This window comes from Acromyrmex echinatior, chromosome 2 (genome assembly GCF_024713525.1).
Source record: "Acromyrmex echinatior isolate Ae372 chromosome 2, ASM2471352v2, whole genome shotgun sequence".
NCBI classification, from domain to species: Eukaryota; Metazoa; Arthropoda; class Insecta; order Hymenoptera; family Formicidae; genus Acromyrmex; species Acromyrmex echinatior.
This window is the reverse complement of record NC_141853.1, coordinates 3,714,936-3,735,439: the sequence shown is the minus strand read 5'-3', so window position 1 is coordinate 3,735,439 and position 20,504 is coordinate 3,714,936. Positions and strand designations below refer to the sequence as shown.

The 20,504-nt window shown below is 32.7% G+C and overlaps 1 protein-coding gene across 5 annotated transcripts in view; it reads right to left on the bottom strand.

Annotated features, from left to right (window-relative positions):
• Eip78C (Ecdysone-induced protein 78C) overlaps positions 1-20,504 on the bottom strand; it is a 92,443-nt gene that overhangs the window by 9,528 nt on the left and 62,411 nt on the right. For 4 of the 5 annotated variants that reach the window (XM_087416763.1, XM_087416767.1, XM_087416765.1 and 1 more), the window contains 5 exons: positions 12,341-12,465; positions 5,701-5,842; positions 2,760-3,157; positions 1,860-2,177; positions 814-1,192 (listed from right to left, as the gene is read on the bottom strand). In XM_087416763.1, the coding sequence (XP_087272889.1) occupies positions 818-1,192; positions 1,860-2,177; positions 2,760-3,157; positions 5,701-5,842; positions 12,341-12,465 (1,358 nt within the window). In that variant the 3' untranslated portion in view covers positions 814-817. The remainder of the gene's footprint in view (positions 1-813; positions 1,193-1,859; positions 2,178-2,759; positions 3,158-5,700; positions 5,843-12,340; positions 12,466-20,504) is intronic. The other variant, XM_087416766.1, reaches the window with a different exon arrangement.

The window sequence follows — 20,504 nt, the reverse complement described above, 5'->3', positions numbered from 1 at the left end:
TCAACAATTCAAGAGCTTAAGATACATTAAATAAAGCAATTCAATAGAATTTAATTTATCAAGATAATTAAATAATAATGAAACAAATTAGACTAATATCTGTACAGAAATTTGTTAAAGCAATCGAAGCAGACACGATTCGCGAAAAACCCGTAGACTTGTTAATTTAATTTTGAATTGTTTGAGGCAACGTTGCATTAAGATAATTAAGACTGCATTACTATATTGGATTATTATTAAAATTCGTGCCGATTTCACACTGTTATTTCATAATCACAATCATGATGCAAGTAACGAAAAATCAAACATTTGCAATCTTTATTTGCATCAAATTATTAAAAATGTTGCATCAAATTATTAAAAATATCAAATTATCAAATGAGCAAAAGAGAAGTGAGAGAAACTGGAATTACATTGAATAATATGAATAAACGTGAAACAAGGGTTTTCAAAGAAGATAAAAACGAGCACATGTTTAAAAGTTAAATCGTAAAGCGTAAACATATCCTGTACTTCGTATGAATACTCTTTTGAAGCATTCGTTTGCAAATGTCATTGCAGTCAGGACAGTTATCGATTATCCAGCAGTATACAGCATATACAGAATTCGCGCTTCTCATTGCTCGTATCTTTTTCACAGTGTTATCGTCGTTATTCTGTTCATAAAAACGAATGCTTCGAATGCTCGTATAAAGCGAAAGCTCTCATATCTTCACGAAGCGTTCGCCTCGCTACAATATAATACAAATAAAAATTCACTTCCCCTTCCTTTCATTTACAATCGATCTCTATTAAATTATTGTTGAAGATTACCTTTTCATTGCAAATCCTCCTCGCATTTAGGAATGTCGAATATCTCGGCGAACAACGGCGGTAATTTGAGCTTCGTCCAGTTCCTGCGGAACCAATCTAAGAGATTGGCATGTCTAGCGCCGAGCGCTCTCAGTTCGGGTATCCTTTGCGAAACGTTGGTGATCGCGGTGCCGCCGGCACCTTCACCGGAGGGTCGCGTTGTTTGCACCCTCAATGCCTCCAGAACGCGATCCTGCAGCCTTTGAACGGCCTTGACGTCGTTCAGTCCTGGTCGTTCGTTCAGCAGCACCGCCGCCGAGAATAGGCCCAGCTCGGTGTCCGTCAGTTGATGGGCATTTAATGATGACGTGACTTGCATCAGTGCAGACACGAAGTCGGGCTGTCGATCATAAATAGTCGAATAAAATAATAATCGTATAATGTAATAATAATCTTTATAGAAATTTAATACTAGAAAAAGTAATTAATTACTTAGTTTGAATACTAAAAGTACTTTTAATATTCAAAATAAGTAATTAATCACTATCTTTCAATATTAACCATTCGATGTCACCCTGGATATAATGCAGCTGGTTTTCTTTTTCTAATAATTTCTCCATTTTTACTTATAACATTTTATTAATAAAAACAAATACATTTACTTAATACCGATATGTTTCTTAATATCTGGCGTTTCGATTGAAAATAAAATTTTACAATGTGTTCATTTTTATAAAAGTTAGCTATAAGCAATCGAATTGGATTAGGTATGCTATACCCAAGTGTGTCATTTCCGTAGTGTGACACCGAAGTGTTAAATTAGCTGTACTAAATTGGATTTAGTAAAGGAAAGACAAAACTAAAAACGCGAAAAACGATTAAATTTATTATTTTATGTTTCACTTCTTTCGCGACAGAGAAAAAAATAGTCGATTTTATGTGATAAAGAATGAATCTAAAATCCATAAATTCGAAAGTACAAATTTCATTGAGACTTAGGGAAATAGGTGTGTTACTAAAATTAGTACAAGTTAAACTGTAGTATTGATCTACAACTTTAATCTTACCTCGTACATCAGTTCCAGTTGCTGGCGGGTGAAGTAAGTGCCGTCTTCAAAAGTCATCGAATTATCGGTGGTCATTTTGGAGATGTGGCAAAGCCACACCTCAAAAAAGCCGACTTTGATCAGGATCAGCTGGTCGTCTTGCGAGAGTTCGCAGAATCCCGGCATCCGTTTTGCGAACTCCACCACCCTCTGAACCGACGGCGTCACTCTAGTGGCAAATTGCTGCCACAACCAGATCCTCTGCGACTCAACAGTCTCCGCGGTCGAGGATGCTGCTTCTGGATCTTCCGGACTCGCGGGCTGCGAAGAATTACTCGCCTAATCAGCAAGATTACAAACAGACCTGCGAGTTTGCTACCACTTCCAGCGGGAAGTCTTCGCACATACATAATGAGAAATTAAACTAATTCCGTTCTGCGTCAAAAAGACAACGAGACATATCGCAAAGTTAATATTTTTTTCATTCTTTCAATCGATTCGGAAAAGATCTTTATTGTGTATTAAAAAAAAATACATTAGATCTTTGTTTTATTGAATTTAATTATTATTAGGTATCAAGATCTGCTTTGACCAAATATTTTTTGCTTATTTGTGTTGGACATTTCTGGATCAATTTTCATTTGTTTAATTACTATGATGTTTAATTATTATTTTATTCTTATAATTACTGACATAATTATATGACATAATATTAGGTGTTGGAATTAATTCGTAGCGTTTTTTAATGAAAGAATGTTATTTATTTCACATGAGCATTAAAAAATACATTAATGAAAGTACTTCCCATCACTTGTAAAACGCTACGAATTAATTCCAACACCTAATAATATTACTGATTTGGAGCGGCGACGTTTTAGATCGCAACGGATTAGTTTCCTTTTTCATTTTCTAATGGCTCACCGGTATTATCATAGGTTTCCTCGTGAGGCCCCTGGTAGACTCTTCCGTGAAGCCGCAATGAGCGTGATGAGCCTGAGAGACCTGATGAATCACATCGTATACAGCCAGTTGCTTCACGTCAGCGTCTGATTGATCAGCCTCGACCACCGCCGCCGATGGTACTCGTGAGATCGCGTTTTGGCTCTGGGTGTTATTGTTATTGTTATTGTTGTTGTTATTGTTGTTGTTATTGTTGTTCTTGTTGCTAGCATTGTTGTTGCCGGTATCGGGTGTAGTCAGCTGCTGCATTTCCATAGCCGCCATCGTCGTCGTCGTCGTCGTCGTCGTCATGGTTGTCGCCATCGTGTCCTCGGGGCCGCGTTCTCTCGAGCGTTTCGGCACCCTGCCGTATCTCACGGCTGCAAAGAGATGAGCAGAATGTGATCGTTGGAGAGATCTCGAGGTATTGGATGAAATATTTACATATATTTTTCATTCCTTGCAGCGGTCTTCGCTAATATTAATTTTTGTAAATAAAAGCTGCGATAAAATTGAAGATATTTTTGCGAATATTCCTTCATATCAATTTATTATTGGAAAACATAAAATTTTTTATTTTATTAACAATTTTTTCTTCCAAACAAGCAATCTTAAGTAAACTTTTCAAAATGTTATCACACCGAGATGTGCTTTCATATGATAATAAGAGCGAGGGTAATCTTCCCTGTCATAAAGAGAGACAGTTCAAATTTGACACGATAACAGTTCGCTTCTCTTGGTCACATTCAAAATAGTTTTATCATTAAAAATGTAATATTATTCTGAATTTTATTTACTGTTCGACTCATATGGAAATTAACCATATTCCGTTTATAATCAGAAATTACTAAGAAATGAAGTATCTAATATTTATCGATCATATTTCAAACGAAATTCAATTATTTCTGTACTATTCAACAATTCAACTAGTTGAGACTCTCTATAAAAAAAAGGCTGACTACCTTATGAGAAATATTACCATGATTTTCATTGAATCTTAAGTATGTAAATTCATTGCGTTGATCAAATGATGAGGATGGCTAAAAGATTAACCGAAACCTGTACAGACGGTCACAGAAAAGTTGCAACACAGTTTTTTTTCCGATGAGTTTCGGAATGTAGAGTTTACTCACTGAGTGATTGATTCTTGCTTATGGGTCTAACTATTTACGTTCAACTACTCTACGAGCAAAGCTGAATTCCATTTAAAAAAATGTTGCAACATTTTTGTGACCGGCTATATACATAATCTAATATTGTGAATATATTCAAATCTTATTTATATTGCGCAATTTTAACAGCGCGCATTTTTAGTAGCTCGTTTTTTTACAGTTTCTTGTTTTTTATTTTGAGAATTTGATTATTTTACTTAGTTTTTTAAATTCATAAATTTGAGTTATTTTTTATCATTTCTATATGTTGTCATTGCTCCTCAATATGTCATTGATTTAATTAAAACATTAGAGTTAAACATTAGAGTTAGTATTAAATTTAACTCAAATTTAGTTCATCATTTATTAAGTGCATATATATATATATATATATATATATATATATATATATATATATTGAGATACGGATGTTATTTAAATTGAAACTAACCATAGAAATGGATTGATTGACATTTTGACATACATGTAAATTAAAATAATAGAATGTTATTTAATTCAAGGAATTGAGTTACCATTATTGCTGTTTTGATATTTAACAGTGTTTCTTTTTAAAAATTGAAATGATTTTTTTTCGTGCAAATGTCAAGAAGCGAATAGTTTTTGGACTGCAGTCGATTAGAAATGGAGATCTTTAGCGAATCATGGTTCAGAGACACAGACAATAAAGTCTCACGGTCCAAGTAATTTCAGGTAGACTTTAGTTTCATGGACTCCTGATTTAAACGCTGTAGTCTGAAGATATTTTACGTCAAAAGTTTTAACATTTCTGAAAGTTGAGTCCCGCGGATTTAAATGAAAGCCATCTCGTTTGCGTTCCTCTAGATTATTACACCCGCGTCTACGCGAGTCTACGTGAGTTCGTTACAATTTCGTTTGCGACACGTGACACGATGATGAAGCGGTACTCGCAGCTCGCACGTCGTACACGTAGACCGGTATTGCGCCCTGGAACTCTGACGTTTAATTATGTACACGCCTGCCCTTTGGTTTACTTTGCTCTCTCGACACGGGCGGCAAGTAGATTTTACATCACTGACGGCTAGAATTGCGATCTCGTAGAATTCTGTTTGAATTTCTAACGGCGCCGTAGATTCGTAAGCTCGTTTCCGACACACGCATAAAGAATCAAAGAGTCGACTTCTGTCGTACTCGGCATATACAAATATAACTGACAAATAACATATAAGATCGTCAAAACATTTTTTAATTTTTAATACGTTTAAACATTCTCTCTCTCTCTCTCTCTCTTTCTGTCTATATAGTTACCTATATTTAAATTAATTTAAACAATTCATTAACTGTTTTAAAAATTTTATACAATTTTCTGCCATCATAAAAAAAAGAGAAAATATAATATATGCATTTTTGTATCTCGTATAATTTTGTACTATAGTTGCTGTTTATTTTACAATTCACTTTTAAATAATTTTTTAAAATACTTAATACCAATATATTTCATAAATTCATAATTATTTGATATATTTTATATAAAATAAAAGTCAAACCAACAGAAAAGATCGAAAAGATTTTTAGAGATTGAAAAGATTTCACAATCCTTTAAAAATGTAATATTATATGGTTATCAATTTCTTTTTAAGGAATTTTTTATATACAATCTGTATGTCATGAATTAAATATTCGATAATATTATTCGGTAGTTTCTTCGATATTGATACGTTTCGGAATTTGCCGACTGTCTAGACTAGACGAAGTGTAAGAATTGTTAAACGTAGCGCGAACACGGTACTTACAGTCTCTGGACATGCCGACGGCTAGGCACTTCTTGAATCTGCAGTACTGGCAACGGTTCCGATTTAATCTGATGACAAGACACTTGCCGTCCCTCAAGCACCTGTACTCTATCTGCTTCTGTATGCTCCTTCTGAAGAAGCCCTGAAACAGGAAGTAAGGAAGCGCTATTAATAACAATCCCATAGACCGTCGCGGGATTAATTATATCTCCCCATGTATAAAATACGACACTCCATGTTCTTCTTTGTAGGATCGAGGGTTACAGGAAAAGCGAGATAGCTAACGGAAAATACGCTCATGAGAAAAGCAAGTTCTCGAACGCGCTCCGTATTATATCGCTCATTTTCCGTGATGGGAAATTTTGTTATAATTACATCTCAGAACATTTGTGTGTTCACACATATACAATTAATAATAATAAAAAATGATAATTAAATAACACACTATATCTCTAATATGGTCTTATCAATATGAATATCTTTCTAAATTTTTTATGAAATTTAGAGTCAATTTTTCGGCGGAAATTTCATAAATGGCTACCATTTACTTTAATTTTCAACACATTAACTATTTTGATAATTAAATTCAAAATCGTGCATTTTTCCGGATGAAAAATTGTGTCGAAATTTATATAAATAAATAAATAATGATAATGAAATAACCCGCTGTATTTTTGTGGATACAGTAAAATTATTGAATATTTTTCTGAATATCTTTTTCCGTGAAAGGCGTCAATTTTTCTGCGGTGGAGAATTTGAAGATGGTTATCATTTAAATTCTTAATTTCTAACATTAATTATTTTAATAGGTGTGCCATAGCAAAACGTTTAAGAATCATTTTTTAAATTTTTTAGAAAAAAACGAAAAACTTACTTTCTTACAAACTCAAAAATTCTACAAAAATTATATGTAATAAGATATGAGCATTCTCTGCAACAATGTTTAATTAAATAATTTTAATTTAAAAAAAAATCGTGTTAAAGTTGTTAAAATTTCAAAACGATGTAAGTAAAAATGTAAGTCAAAACATTATAAGTCGAAGTAAAAATAGCAATTACACAATGATTTGCAACATTTTGTATTACCCATTTTTTTCCGTTTATAGCACTTTCCACACACACACACACACACGACAAATATTAATATAATAGAATATAGTCACACATAAAACGCATTTTCACAATTTGGCACTTAAAATTTGCCGTGGCACGTCTAAATTGAATCCAAATTCATTCAAAATTTATATAATAATTTGCTTAAAATAAAATATTTTTTTGGTGATATCAAGTAGTTCAGCAAATGAAATTTCGTTCGGACTATTGAATGTTTATTTTATTATTTGAAGCAATTACAACACGTCTGTCAAAAGTCACAAGTCAAAGTCTCGCAGCAATTCTTGAGATACGTTATTGTTAAGCCTTTTCTCCTTCGAGATCCTTCTCTTCAGCATCTAAATATTTTCTCCTTCATTTCTATTGATCTTAGATCTATTCTTCATTCCTGCACTACCTGAACTGGTGCATACGGTGCAATAAGTTGAAGTGAAATAAATATACATTTTTATTTCGTTTCAACTTATTGCATCGTATTCACCAGTTCAGGTAGTGCAGGAATAAAGAAAAGACCTTTAGTTTATCTCGAGCTATTTCGAGCGGTTGAATGTTTAAATTTCAATCTTGATTGAAGACTTCGAAAAATAAATCGTAGAAAGATAGAAAGCCAATGTAAGATTGTTGATGTGTAAGAAAAACATTTTAAATTTTGGGCTACAATTAGATGCCTAGAGTAAGACCCAAGAGTGCACACTTTTTCTTTTGAGATTATGTAACTTGTATAAGGACCCAAGTTTGTATAGTAAAGTGGTGCTTAAATTATTCCTTACACGTTAAACTAAAAATTTGTCAAGTATCAATTTAATACTATCACTTGCTCTTTTACAAGAGATTAATTCTACTAAAAAGGAAAAAAATGCGAACTCTTGAACAAGTGTCTTTTCAAGAGTTCGCATTAGTTCGCACAAGAGTTCGCACTATGAAAAAAGTGCGGTTTATTAAAAAAGTAATGTTAATTAAAGTAAAAATAGCATTTGTTTTTCATTAAACAGATATATTTATAAGTACCTGAATGTATTTTTACATACAGAATTCACACAAGTAAGTTTTCGATTGACAGTTGGTCCCGGCATAATCGATATAGACTTGGAGACAACAGCTCTAACACTGGTTCCAATTTTCACCGAATTTAGAACTTGAATAGAGACCGTTACAAAACTTTTAAGCTGTTCTCAAGTGCGAACTCTTGAGTCATCATGTCATTTTTTACTTTTAATATAACAATTAAAATATAACTTAATATAACTTTTAATATAACTATATAAAAATTATTATAGATATTAAATAAATATATCACTAAATATGAAGCAGAGACATGCACACATACAATATAAATAGTACAGATTCACAAAGCAACAATTTGATGTTGAAAATCGATTAATTTATCCATGAAAGATATGGAAAGAAAATGGAAATTAAATGGAAATTATGGAAATAAAATTTAAAATTTCAAAATCATAAAATTTAAAATACCTTTTTTATTACTGTATAACGATAACGATTTTTAATAAAACAAATAGCTAAAACAAATAACTTTTCCTTTAGCAAAATTGTGTTCGAAAAAATGGATCAAAAATGAATCATTTTTTCGCTCTAGATTGAAAATTTATCCTGGATAGTCCTATTTTGATGTCAGATTCGTATTCAGCGACTCAAAATAATACATAAGAATAGCTGGGTCTCCATCTCAGCACAAGGTACTTTTTTTGTGGGCCTGTGTAATTTTTGCGTTTACTCGTATAATTTCAATCTGCTCTTCTGCAAAAACTTATCAGACGCAATTTTGCAAAAGGAAAAAGTTGTTTGTTTTAGCATAAAGTATCATGTCCTGTACTCCGAATGCGCGAATTTTGGAACACCCTGTATACGTAAACAATAGCCGGCTATGGCTTTACGAAGTGAGAAGTTCACGCGGAAGTAATGGAATAATGGAAACGGCATATGGATGAGGCGCGAGCAATCGAGAAAGCATCGATTTATTGGCATATTACTATCGGTGCTAATTGATGAAAGGTATTCGTAACAGCATCATGCAACAACGCTAACATACATCCAGCATCCAATATCCTGGAATCCCCGATGGACGGACTGCTCGTAATGCAACTGTCGATATTACTGATAACCAATGGCGCGCGCGACCTCAGTTCGTTTCTAGAGAATCGATACATTATAACTCGTCTGTCTGTTTGTCCTCGTCAACCATGTGACAGAAAAAAATAATCATGGTATAATTAATTTTATAAATCAATATCATAAGTTAAATATGTATATATTTGAAAAAAGTTGCTAAAACGTATTAAATGTTTTAATGATTAATCATTTAATTACATAAGTATATAGTTAATAAAATAATTTATTATCTCGTTATGAAAATTATTTCATTACAAAAAAAGAACAAAAGATATACAAGATGTTTAAATTGAAATTAAAATTTTAAATAAATTACAATTGATTTTGCTTAATAAAAATTAAAATATTTTTTTTTTAAAAGTTATTTCAATAATTATTTATTTAATTTACATTACATAATTATATATGGATTCTTTCAAAATTACAAAACTTCGACCAATACATGTTAAGAAAAAATTTGACTTGATTGTAGAAAGCATAAAACGGAACATTGAGGACAAGATTTATGTTTTTTAACTCCATAAAAATCTCGTTATCGTTCGCAGAAGATTTGTATATCACAAGATGCTCACGTTATAAAAACTGGAAGAGAAAGCTAGAGTTTTGTACAATAATAAATATTGCACGTGGAGAATAAAGGAGAGGCGAACAGCATGAACCGCGTACATGCAGCCAGTAGTAAAAACGCGATGCGGGTCAGACGAATGTAGCAGCGCAGTAGTAATAGCCCAGTCGGACGCGAAACAATGGCAAGCCGTTTCATTGATTTGTTGCAGTTTAAATTACAATTTATAAGCTGTATGCGCAAAATTTGTTTTATTATTCACATTATTAATTGTAAACTTTATATTATTGATAATTTGATATTATTTGATATTGATATAAACCAGATCAAATATTAATTTGAGAAACTTCTATTGACATATGTAAGTTTCATTTAAATGATTTCGATTCGAAAGAGAAAATATTGTAATATTAAATATTATCGAATATTCGCTTAATGCACATCTCAAAATACGAATATTGTACACAGCCAAGTATATGTATACTGTTAAGTATTAAAAGAGCAATGATAATCCAATCCCTTGAGTTAAATGGTGTTTTATTTTTAACTACCGTTAACGTATGCCAAAATGTAAACTACTCTGTGGTTAATTTCCAAATAAATAATGTCCATATATTAATGTATGCACTTAATAAGTGATAAACCAAATTTCAACATAATTTAACATATTAATTGAATTAAATTGAACTCTATTCTTTTAGTTAAATTAACGATATATTGAATAAGAACAGTGGCGATCTATAGAAATGATTAAAAAATAATTCAAATTAGATATAATTTGACATTAGGAATTTAACAGTGTTGGTGCAGCCATTTGAACGATATTGGAGATGTTCTTGAATGTAAACTTTCTTTTTTATTAAACAGAAGTTACTTCGAGGACGAACATAGACATAACAAATACAGACTATACATTCTCTGGTCTTAACATCTGTGCTTTGTTAGAAAGAAGAGAATCATAACGACATCTCTCTTCAACTCTATCAACATTTTTCTTCAACTCAATACTTTAGAAAGAGAGGAAGAGAGCGATGATTCAAACTTACTCTTTTTGAACTAAAAGTGACAACTTCATATATAAAAAGATTTGCTAAAGTATCTCAAAATTTAGGTAGATACAAATCCAAAAGTAATTTCATTGGATCATCAAAATAGCTGTGTAGGAATTAGGAATTTGAATCATAATAAGCAATACTACAAAAACTTCAACATTCTAGCAACCAGTTTGCTACATAATTCTTGTCCAACAAAATTATTTTCAAGTTTCTATTTAGCTAAATTTTCAGATGTTTCAACAAAGTCATCCTTTCCGTTGAACTAGAAATACGCAATCATCTCCATCCTTATTACTATTTATGAGGATGAATCGCGAGGACTTTTTAGCTAATTTTAGGCGAAATCATACTTATATGTATGCGTTTACGTACATTTGCCCGCAGAACTAGCTGCTAGCGAATAAGAGAATGCACCAATTCACCGTTAACTCTGGCCTTAGGGCTTCCGCATTTGAAATCTCAGGCGTGCAGCGGCGTACGGGCGTTTCGTGGCGGATGTGCATCTCCCACGATGCTTAAGACGTGAGTGCGCGCACCGATAAATATCCTGCCCCGAAGTGCGAACGAGTCGTTTCGCAGATTATTACTTGATCGTCATGCATCCTTGCGGATTGAAGTTGTAAATTGTACTCGACCCACCGCTGCGCCGCGAGGTTAAACTGATCGGCGAATATTCCGCAAGATATCGGAAGCTAAGAGCAACTAACGATGTATCGTGTCTCAAGCTTCTCTCTTATAATTCTGCGCATGGAACAATTCTCCTTCAGCTTGTTACGATAGTGAACCACGCGGAATGAAGCCCCAGCTGCTTCCCGAGTCATGTAAAATTGGGTTTATAAAACTAACGAATCATATCACGAAAAAAATTAATTGGGTGGTTCAGCAAAGCTATATCTTGTTACGCGAGTTTAATATTTATAACTAAGAAGATTTGACAAAGAAAGATGATTTAACAAAGAAAGTATATCCATAAGCTATTATCTGTATACAGCAATTCAGTTCATTCTTTCTTACAAAGAAAATTGTTAATTAAACAAACACGTAGCCAATATGCTTTGTTAAAAATTTTGATTTATATATTGGATTAATTTTCACAAATGATTATCTTTGCTGTTATTAGTAAAATTACTGTGCTATTAGGTACAATAAATATAATTACCCATAATAGCTATTAGGTGTTGGAATTAATTCGTAGCGTTTTACAAGTGATGGGAAGTACTTTCATTAATGTATTTTTTAATGCTCATGTGAAATAAATAACATTCTTTCATTAAAAACGCTACGAATTAATTCCAACACCTAATAATTTTATTCAGCTGTACAATTTTATTACTTTAACAAAGAAAACTGCCTGTTTGTATATTACGACCGTAGATTTGCTAAATCAGTGAAGTGTTTAGTTATTTTAACAAATCTTTTTTTTCCAATCACGTTAAGCTCGTATCATATTATACATTGAAGATTCAGGATTGTGAATTGAAGATTAAAAACTAAATAGCGGAAACGAATTAAAATTAAAATTACGTGTTTTACGTAATTTTAAATTTAGCTAAGATTGATTTTTCTTAGCAAGTTATTACAATAGCATAAATGATTAAAGAATGCGAGGATGATTAACGCGAAGTGTTCACTGTTTCTCTCGATGATTATTATACAAAAATTAACGCAGACGTTACAGCTTGTAGATATATTTATAGCTTACACGTTTCGTTTTAATTTTTTTAAATTTTAACTTGCTTTTTTGTTTGCTTTCGAATATGGGATTCTCGATACTCACTTTGCAACCTTCGCAGCTGGTAACGCCGTAATGATAACCGCTCGCCTTATCGCCGCAAACCTTGCAGGGTACGAAGCTCTTGGCGGGCGTCGAACTGTTGGAATCAGCTGCTGCGTAATGCTGTTCTGTAAGTAAACAAGAATTTAAAAAATTAATGAGTTGTTTTGCTTTCTCTAATAAAGCTAATAATAAAATATATTAATTATATAATATAATAATTAATTATATAATAATAAAATAAATTGATCGTAACACGAGATGAAGTCTAGTAAGACTATTTGTAACTACGACAGAATATACTTTATGTGGCTTTAATTTCACATGTCATGTGTTTCCTTCAACAAGACAAGATAGGACGTAAAAGGCAGTAAAGTATTAAACGAAGAAATATTATTTCGCGTGAGCGTCGTGCATTTCCCTCAAGACTCTCCTGTTTCCGAGAGAACAAACGGGACATCCATCCAACATTAGTAGCATCTTTCCTTCATTCGTTCAGCATCTATAATGCAACGAAGCCCATCGTCTTGGAAGGGAATAGGCCGCTTCGGACGGTTCTGACTGGACGCGTAACGGGAAGCCGGCGTCACCGTTACGGAAAAGGAGCAGAAGAAGAAGAAGAAGCGGGTGCAGCGGCACCCAGCTAGACGGAGCAGAGCAGGAACAGGAGGAGGAGGAGGAGGAGGAGAATGAGGAGGAGGAAGAGGTGGAGCAGAGAAGAAATGAAAAAGGAGTAGCAAAAAGGAATGAAACGGGGCCGCCGGTAAAGGGAGAGAAGGGGATCGTACATAGGAGATCATCGCTTGTATACCGTTGGTCTCTCTCGTGAAACCCCTTGCCAGAAGACATCGTTATGTGGAGAAAATCTACAGATGTGTAAGGAGAAGAGGAGAAAAAGTAGGTTCGAGTGAAACAAGTGGGAGAGAGAGAGGGGGAGGGGAAGAAAAAGAAGTTGGACAATTCTCTGATCCGAGAGCGAGTCCGAGAGAGCCTGATCGTTTGCGCGCGATGTGATTTTATGGTGACCGTAGAAACTATCGTCGGAAGCAAACGGTATCCGCTCGTTCGCTTGCTGGCTGGATGCATCCGCGCAACCATCATGGAGACAATCAAGAGCAACCCCGTTACTCGGCTCGTCGTGTGGCGCTACTCCTTGCGCCTTTACCTTTGCGAGTGACAACAAACTACTGGAAACGCTCAAGATCGTTTCGCAGAAGCGACCGTCTTCAACTGTAACTGCGGCACGTTCAATTGCTCTTTTGAAATTATCTAATCAACTAAAAATGCGCTACAATTACGATGTATCGCCGAGACTGACTATTTTTATAATAAGTCAGAATAACGTGCATTTAGCGGACGCAATGATAACGGAAAGTTTTGTTTATCTTTTCCAATTTTAACTAAATGTATACATACAGGGTGTCCCGTAAGATTTGCCAAACGCTTTTATGTAAATAGAGGACTAAACCGAGTCAAAAAGTCCTCTGCCATTTTGCAATTTTCACACTAGTTAACAAGATATTAATTACTAAAAATTGTCGAATATTGATCTTCAATAATTTTTTATTTAAATATTATCAACTTTACAGAAAAACTGCAAAAAGAGACAGAAATCATTAATTTTTTCTTCTCATAGAACTCTAAGAATTTTATGAGAAGAAAATAAACAATTTTTGTCTCTCGCTGCTTTTCTGTAAAGTTGATAGTATTTAAGTAAACAATTATTGAAAATCAATATTCAACGATTTTTAGTAATTAATATTTCGTTAACTATTGCAAAAATTGCAAAATGATAGAGGACTTTTCGACTCAGTTTAATTCGCTCTATCTACACAAAAACGGGACAACCTGTATATAAAACTATATAAGTGCTAAAGAATTCTGTTTTTCGATATAGTTCATAATTCTAATATTAAATTTAACAAAAAAGATTGATTTTAATAAAAAGATTGATAAACTGTTTGGAATGCAGTTTACTGGTTAAATTTTATATCATCTCTCTCTCTCTCTCTCTCTCTCTCTCTCTCTCTCTCTCTCTCTCTCTCTCTCTCTCTCTCTCTCCTTCATTCAAAGATAAATTTAATGATCAGTTATATAATTATATCGAAAAGGATAAATTGGGGAAAGTAAATTCAGTTCAATTTTGCTATTAAACTTTCTATATCACGCTAGCTAACTCCTGAAGAGCATGAATCGTTCATTGATGTAAAAAAAAAAAATGATTTGAAAGCTAAAATGCAAACTGCTGGCACAGGAGAGCATACGGATTTTTTATTTTTCTCTTTCACCAAGTTGATTCGTTAAATGAGAGATAACACGGATTATAATTGTAAAATTAGAATTTAGCTGAACAATTATAATAAAAGTAGAGGATTTAATGTAGATCGATTGTAATCGATGATTGACGTCACATCATAAAAGCATTGTTAAGTTATTCAATTACAAAATTTGTAATGGCGAATTTTTGAGAAGAGAGAACCACGCTTAAAATGATTTGATAAGCACGCCATCATCATATTCGGTACATTTAGCACCGAGATGCATCGAGTATTAATTATGGTCGATATGATCGGTTTATTTTAATTGATCGGAAATAGTATAATTCTATACTCTCGTAAATCCTCATAAATACAATAATTATACCGCCTCACATTATATCCTTAGCTCATTAAAATTTGTAATTACAATCACTTGCAAAGTAAGTAGCGCGTACAATATTAATTAAATATGATAAAAATTACACATATACTATTAATTAATAATTTAGTTAAATAAATGGATTTAAAACAGAGAAGTACGCACGATTATATGTGTATGTATGTGTATACATATCAAACTCTTAGTTGATCTGTAATTTCAGAGAGCAAGGCGGAAGTTTTTATGGGTGCGCCGTAATTACATATACTAGTAATCAGTTCACAGTTAAGCCAAAGTTCTTCAGTACGTATTCGAAAGAATCATGCCGCTCATTAGAGACGTATGTTAAATGGTCACGCACGAATAAATCTAAATGTTATTTTCTTCCATCGCGTTTATTTTCGCGGAAACACCACCTTTCTTGCCCGACACGAGAGATAAGACATAAAAATCACCTTCTATTTATTTTACATGAGTGATAAACTAGCGCCTCCTGTTTCCTCCCGATAAAAATATCATTAACTTGAGTTATGATCATATGAGTATATCATAACTCCTTGCTAATAGTTTATATTTCACGTTGCTGCAATTTGTACAATTTAGATTCGCGATAACGTAACGTTATATCGCGTTAGGTCTCTTTCAAAGCTATACCAGATCTCCATGGCGCTATAATCCATCAGTTTACTAATAAATCGATTACGCTATATCCACGTGGGGGCTACTCGCCTTTGTTCAGAAATCAGCGGGGCGGTAAATGCACCGAAAGCACTGCACGTTCGAATAAACGGCATGATGCGATGCTAACAATATTATCGTGCTGGACAATATCAAAACCGATATGCAGCTCGTTTCGACAGTGTTTATTGGCAACCATCCAACTCCAATAAGGATAATTAAATCTGGACCAACTATTTATCTACAATAGTCTGACATTTCGATTTATATTTTTGTCGACAAAAAAATAATGATAGCCATACATTATTAAATTCACAATGTCAAATTGTATCCATAATTTGAGTTATTTTTAATCATTTCCGTAGGTCGTTACTACTGCTACTCAATATGTCGTTAATTTGATTAAAATAATGGGAGTTATAAATAATTTTACTTAAAAGAAAATGTATTGAATTTGACTCACTTTTAGTTTATTATTTACTAAGTGCATATATTATAACATGGACGTTTATTTTGAAACAAACTGTAAAAATTGATTGACTTACATTTTGACACACATGAAAATTAAAAATAACAAAATGTTATTAAATTAATCAATATTATATTTCTAGGGCAAAAAATGCAGCACACGTTTGTCGTTCAATTTTTTCCTTTTTTTATATTTTTAATGCTAATTTTTTTGACGTTAAGACGAAAAATAATATAGTTACAATTACACTGTCAGCTCAATTGCATAAAAGGAGCAATGGTAGTCTCTTGAGTTAAAAATAACAAAATGTATAACGTTAATGTCGAAGCTTGTTCGGAAAAAAAATTGAGCGAGAAACATGTGCTGCACTTTATTGTCCTATAGAAATTTAATACTGGCGAATTTAATACTACTTGCCTCAGAAAGTTAATACTAATAATTTAATATTTACAAATTTATTATTGAAAGACAGTAATTAATTACATAAATATGATAGAGAACGCCAATAATCAGTCAAAATTATATGTTATGAATACAATATCATATATTCTTAATTTAAATTTAATTATCTCAAGTGTGTGACTGTGCGCTATTCGAACATTAACCACAATCGATTTGAGACGCTAATAATATAAATATAAGGCACTGAAATATTCCTATATATGAAACAATCCCTCCTAAATTAATTCGGTAAAGAATTTATTGCAAAAAATATTACCTCAGCCAGGATGTACAGTAATTAATTACTTCTTTGGAGTATTAAAAGCATTTAATAACAATGTTTTTAATATTTAAAATAATTAATTATGTTATTCAGTATTATAACTCTCAATTGCAATAACGGATTATTTGAATTCAAAACAAACAATTTTAGATTGTATAATCTGTACAATTGATACTATGAGATTTTTAATTGCAAAAAAGAAAACTTTGAACCCCTTTCTCTATCAATCGCCGTAAAGTTCACTTGCGAAGGTTCACTTGCATTCTGTTCCAAACAGTACATTTCAGAAGTTAGTTGTAGTTTTCATAGCTGATTAAATTGGCCAGTATTAGATTTCTACAAGGGATATATGTGATAACGTTTAGCTATCGTGATGTGAGCTACCTCAGTAAGATAACATTAAATGATTTATCTAATTCCACATTCCTGTAATTTACCTAGTTCTAATGTTTAACTGTTAGTCGAGAGTTCAGACATGTCGAATGTCAATTTACGCGGAAACGCCAAGTTCCCCTTGTTATCACAAGTGTGAATCTACGTGTACTTGTGAAACAACCGATGGTACACCCCATTGTTGGTGAGCACTGACGCGTGTTCGACATGACAGTAGACACTCCGGAAGAAAACAGAATGGGATCCGAGGAGGCTTTCCCGAGATATATCGAGAAAAAAAGAAACGAAGAGGAAACATATAAAAAAATATTCGCCGAATGATATAATATTACGAGAGCAATGTTGCAATTTCTTGCTCACCTCTGAGAAACATATTGAAAATTTATGAAAATGTTTAACGTGAAAAAGCAATTGCGCAAGATGATCGCAATTATTGCACAATAATTTAAGAACAAATTCTCGAGATTAATGAATCGTAAATTCTAAAATATCTGAGGCCACGAAGTTTTTGAATATTGTATAATCCATAAAAAAACGTATAATAGAAGAATTTTCATAATTGAGATAATTCTTTTTCAAATATTTGTTTTTCGTAAATAGTATCAGTGTGTACGTATGCGATAAAAAAGTAAACGACGAAAAATAAAAATAAATATATAATAATTTAAATTGCAAAAATAATAACATGGTAGCGGCATATTAGATATATTAGGTCAAACTACAAATAATATCTTCATTAAATGGAATTTTCGATCAAATAAAATTAATGATTATCTTAGGCAACATTAATGAGTTTATCAAACGCAAGATCGATACGCAAAAGCCTTTTTTTTTAATTAAACTGAAATATGAGGAATAGAATATTCGACGCGTTTACCTGATGAGTTTTACGATAAGTACCTATTATTATGTAAATATTTAAAATAGTTTATATATAAAGTGCTTACGTGCAACACGTTAATATACACTCACTTTATTATCATTCACAGCAGTAACTGCACGGACAGGCAGCGGCACAAGCTGTGTATTATCATTACCTTTCGAAACTCAACAGGTACTAAGGTAAGTCAAAAACGATTGTTGAACCTGTCGAATATCGGCTCATGCGATTACTATTCTTTGCGGTTTTTTTCCGAGCGCGTTAAATATCTTGCGGCGACAGCGAATTCGCGCTGTCACGCGCTTGCTTGACGCAACGTGCAGCGTGTCGTTGTGTTATCTTATTTCCCTCATACACACACACACACACACCTACACGTACACACGTATACACACGTGGCGATAGTCAAGGGTGATAATTTACGTACACCGATAATCAGTTAACAGTTACGTCAAAATTCTTTAGCGTTCGTTCAAAAGAATCGTTCATTATAGAGACGTATACGTATATTGTACGATAACGTAGTGTAAATACCTCTATTTTGCCTGGAACGCAAACGTGCGATTAATTAATATCCGTGCTTCAGTTTGTAATATGTTAAATATTTTGTTGCGGCAATATAGTCAAAACGAGATGTACAACACTCTCTTGTGTTTACGCGGTCGCTTTGTTGCCATTCGCACAGTGAGACCCGAGTCGATAGCCAGAGGCACGAGCTCCATGTGCCGCCGTATTGCCTTTCGAAACGCGAATTCTCTACGAACGTTCACTCACCAGCTCACGTAATTAATGTATTTCCGCGATCCGTAAGAATGGAACAACGAGAATTTATCGTAACCGATATTTCGTGTAATTTATTTATTTCAAGTAGAGAAATCCAAGCGATAGAAAATGTGGATTATAAATTATTGTTATATGTATTATATGGATAATGCCTGTTTCTTTAACGCATTTTTTGTCAATTTAAATTTTAATATCATTTTTCTATCATTTTTGAATTTTGAGAGTGAATGAATCAGGCACACAAGAAGTCGTGTGATACATCAATCGTTTTTCTATTTTAAAATTTGAAGCAAAATATTTGACATGGGGGAAACCAGGATTTATTAGCACAAAAAACAAATTAGTATTGTCTCGTTTATGTATTTATGGCAAAAGAAACAATGAAAAACTTAATATAAAATATCTCTTTTATAACATAGGAACTTTTCCCTAAGTTTCATTAAAATCAAACAAATGTTACAATAAAAAATAAAAAAATCTGATTCGAGAAGAGTAAATTTTTAAGCGTTTTATAATTTTGTATTAATGTTCTTCGGCTTGAGAAAGTTAATCTAAGTGTTCTTAGTTACAAGAAGAATGTTGCTATACGATATGTTATTTTAGTAACAATAGTAATTGTTATAATAATATGATTAAAATCAGACGTATGGAGGAATAGGGTACGTTAGCTCATATTTAAGAAAAGATTAGCTTAAATTATTATATTACACATACAAACATTTAATTATAACTTAACTCTAACAGAGAACGCTTTATATTTAATATTTCCATATTAAAATAAGTTAAAACTAAAATAACTTATATTTGTTTTTCTGCATTATTTTTCTATGATCACAAAGTAACTTTAAAAAATACAGTCTTTATTAAGAAAAGTACATATCTGTTATATTTATTTCTATTATGTTTTCATTATTTTAATATAGAGATTATTATAGAGGCAACTTACACCGTGCATGAATGTACCTCATCTATCGAGTTATAATTATAACATATTCGTATTTCAGTTACTATGTATAATGGAACTATACAATGTACCTATAGAATCATTTCTAGTATGAAAACATAGAGAATAATTCTCTCTATCATCTTAGTTATGATTTTAATTATAATAATTGTTTAAAAAAATCTAATAGCAAAATTGTGAAAACTGTGTCAAACCCTGGTCTCCCCTATTTAGTTTGCTATATTAAATATTTTAACAGAGAAATCTACAAGTTGATTGACAGCCTCAATGTTTGTCGTTACGTTTGTCGTTTGTGTAGCTTACTATTGCTCACAAAATTGACGCGCTATCATTTGACTCGAACTGGTAGGCAGCGGCATGAGCCGCTCTGTATGTCGTCGCATTTAAGAGATCCTCTAATTACAGTCTGGACACGAACCGCATTTTGTATGCAGAGTCTCTAATCTTAATAAAATCATGCGAGAGATAAGGGCATTTACTATTTCTCTCTCTCTCTCTCTCTCTCTCTCTCTCTCTCTCTTTCTCTCTCTTATCTCGTTCTTTCTTTTTTCTCTTTCAAGAATTGTTAAAACATTATAGTAGATCAAACAAAAGTGATGAACCAATCAAAAGTGGCTGTTTCGCATCTTGACTCTAATT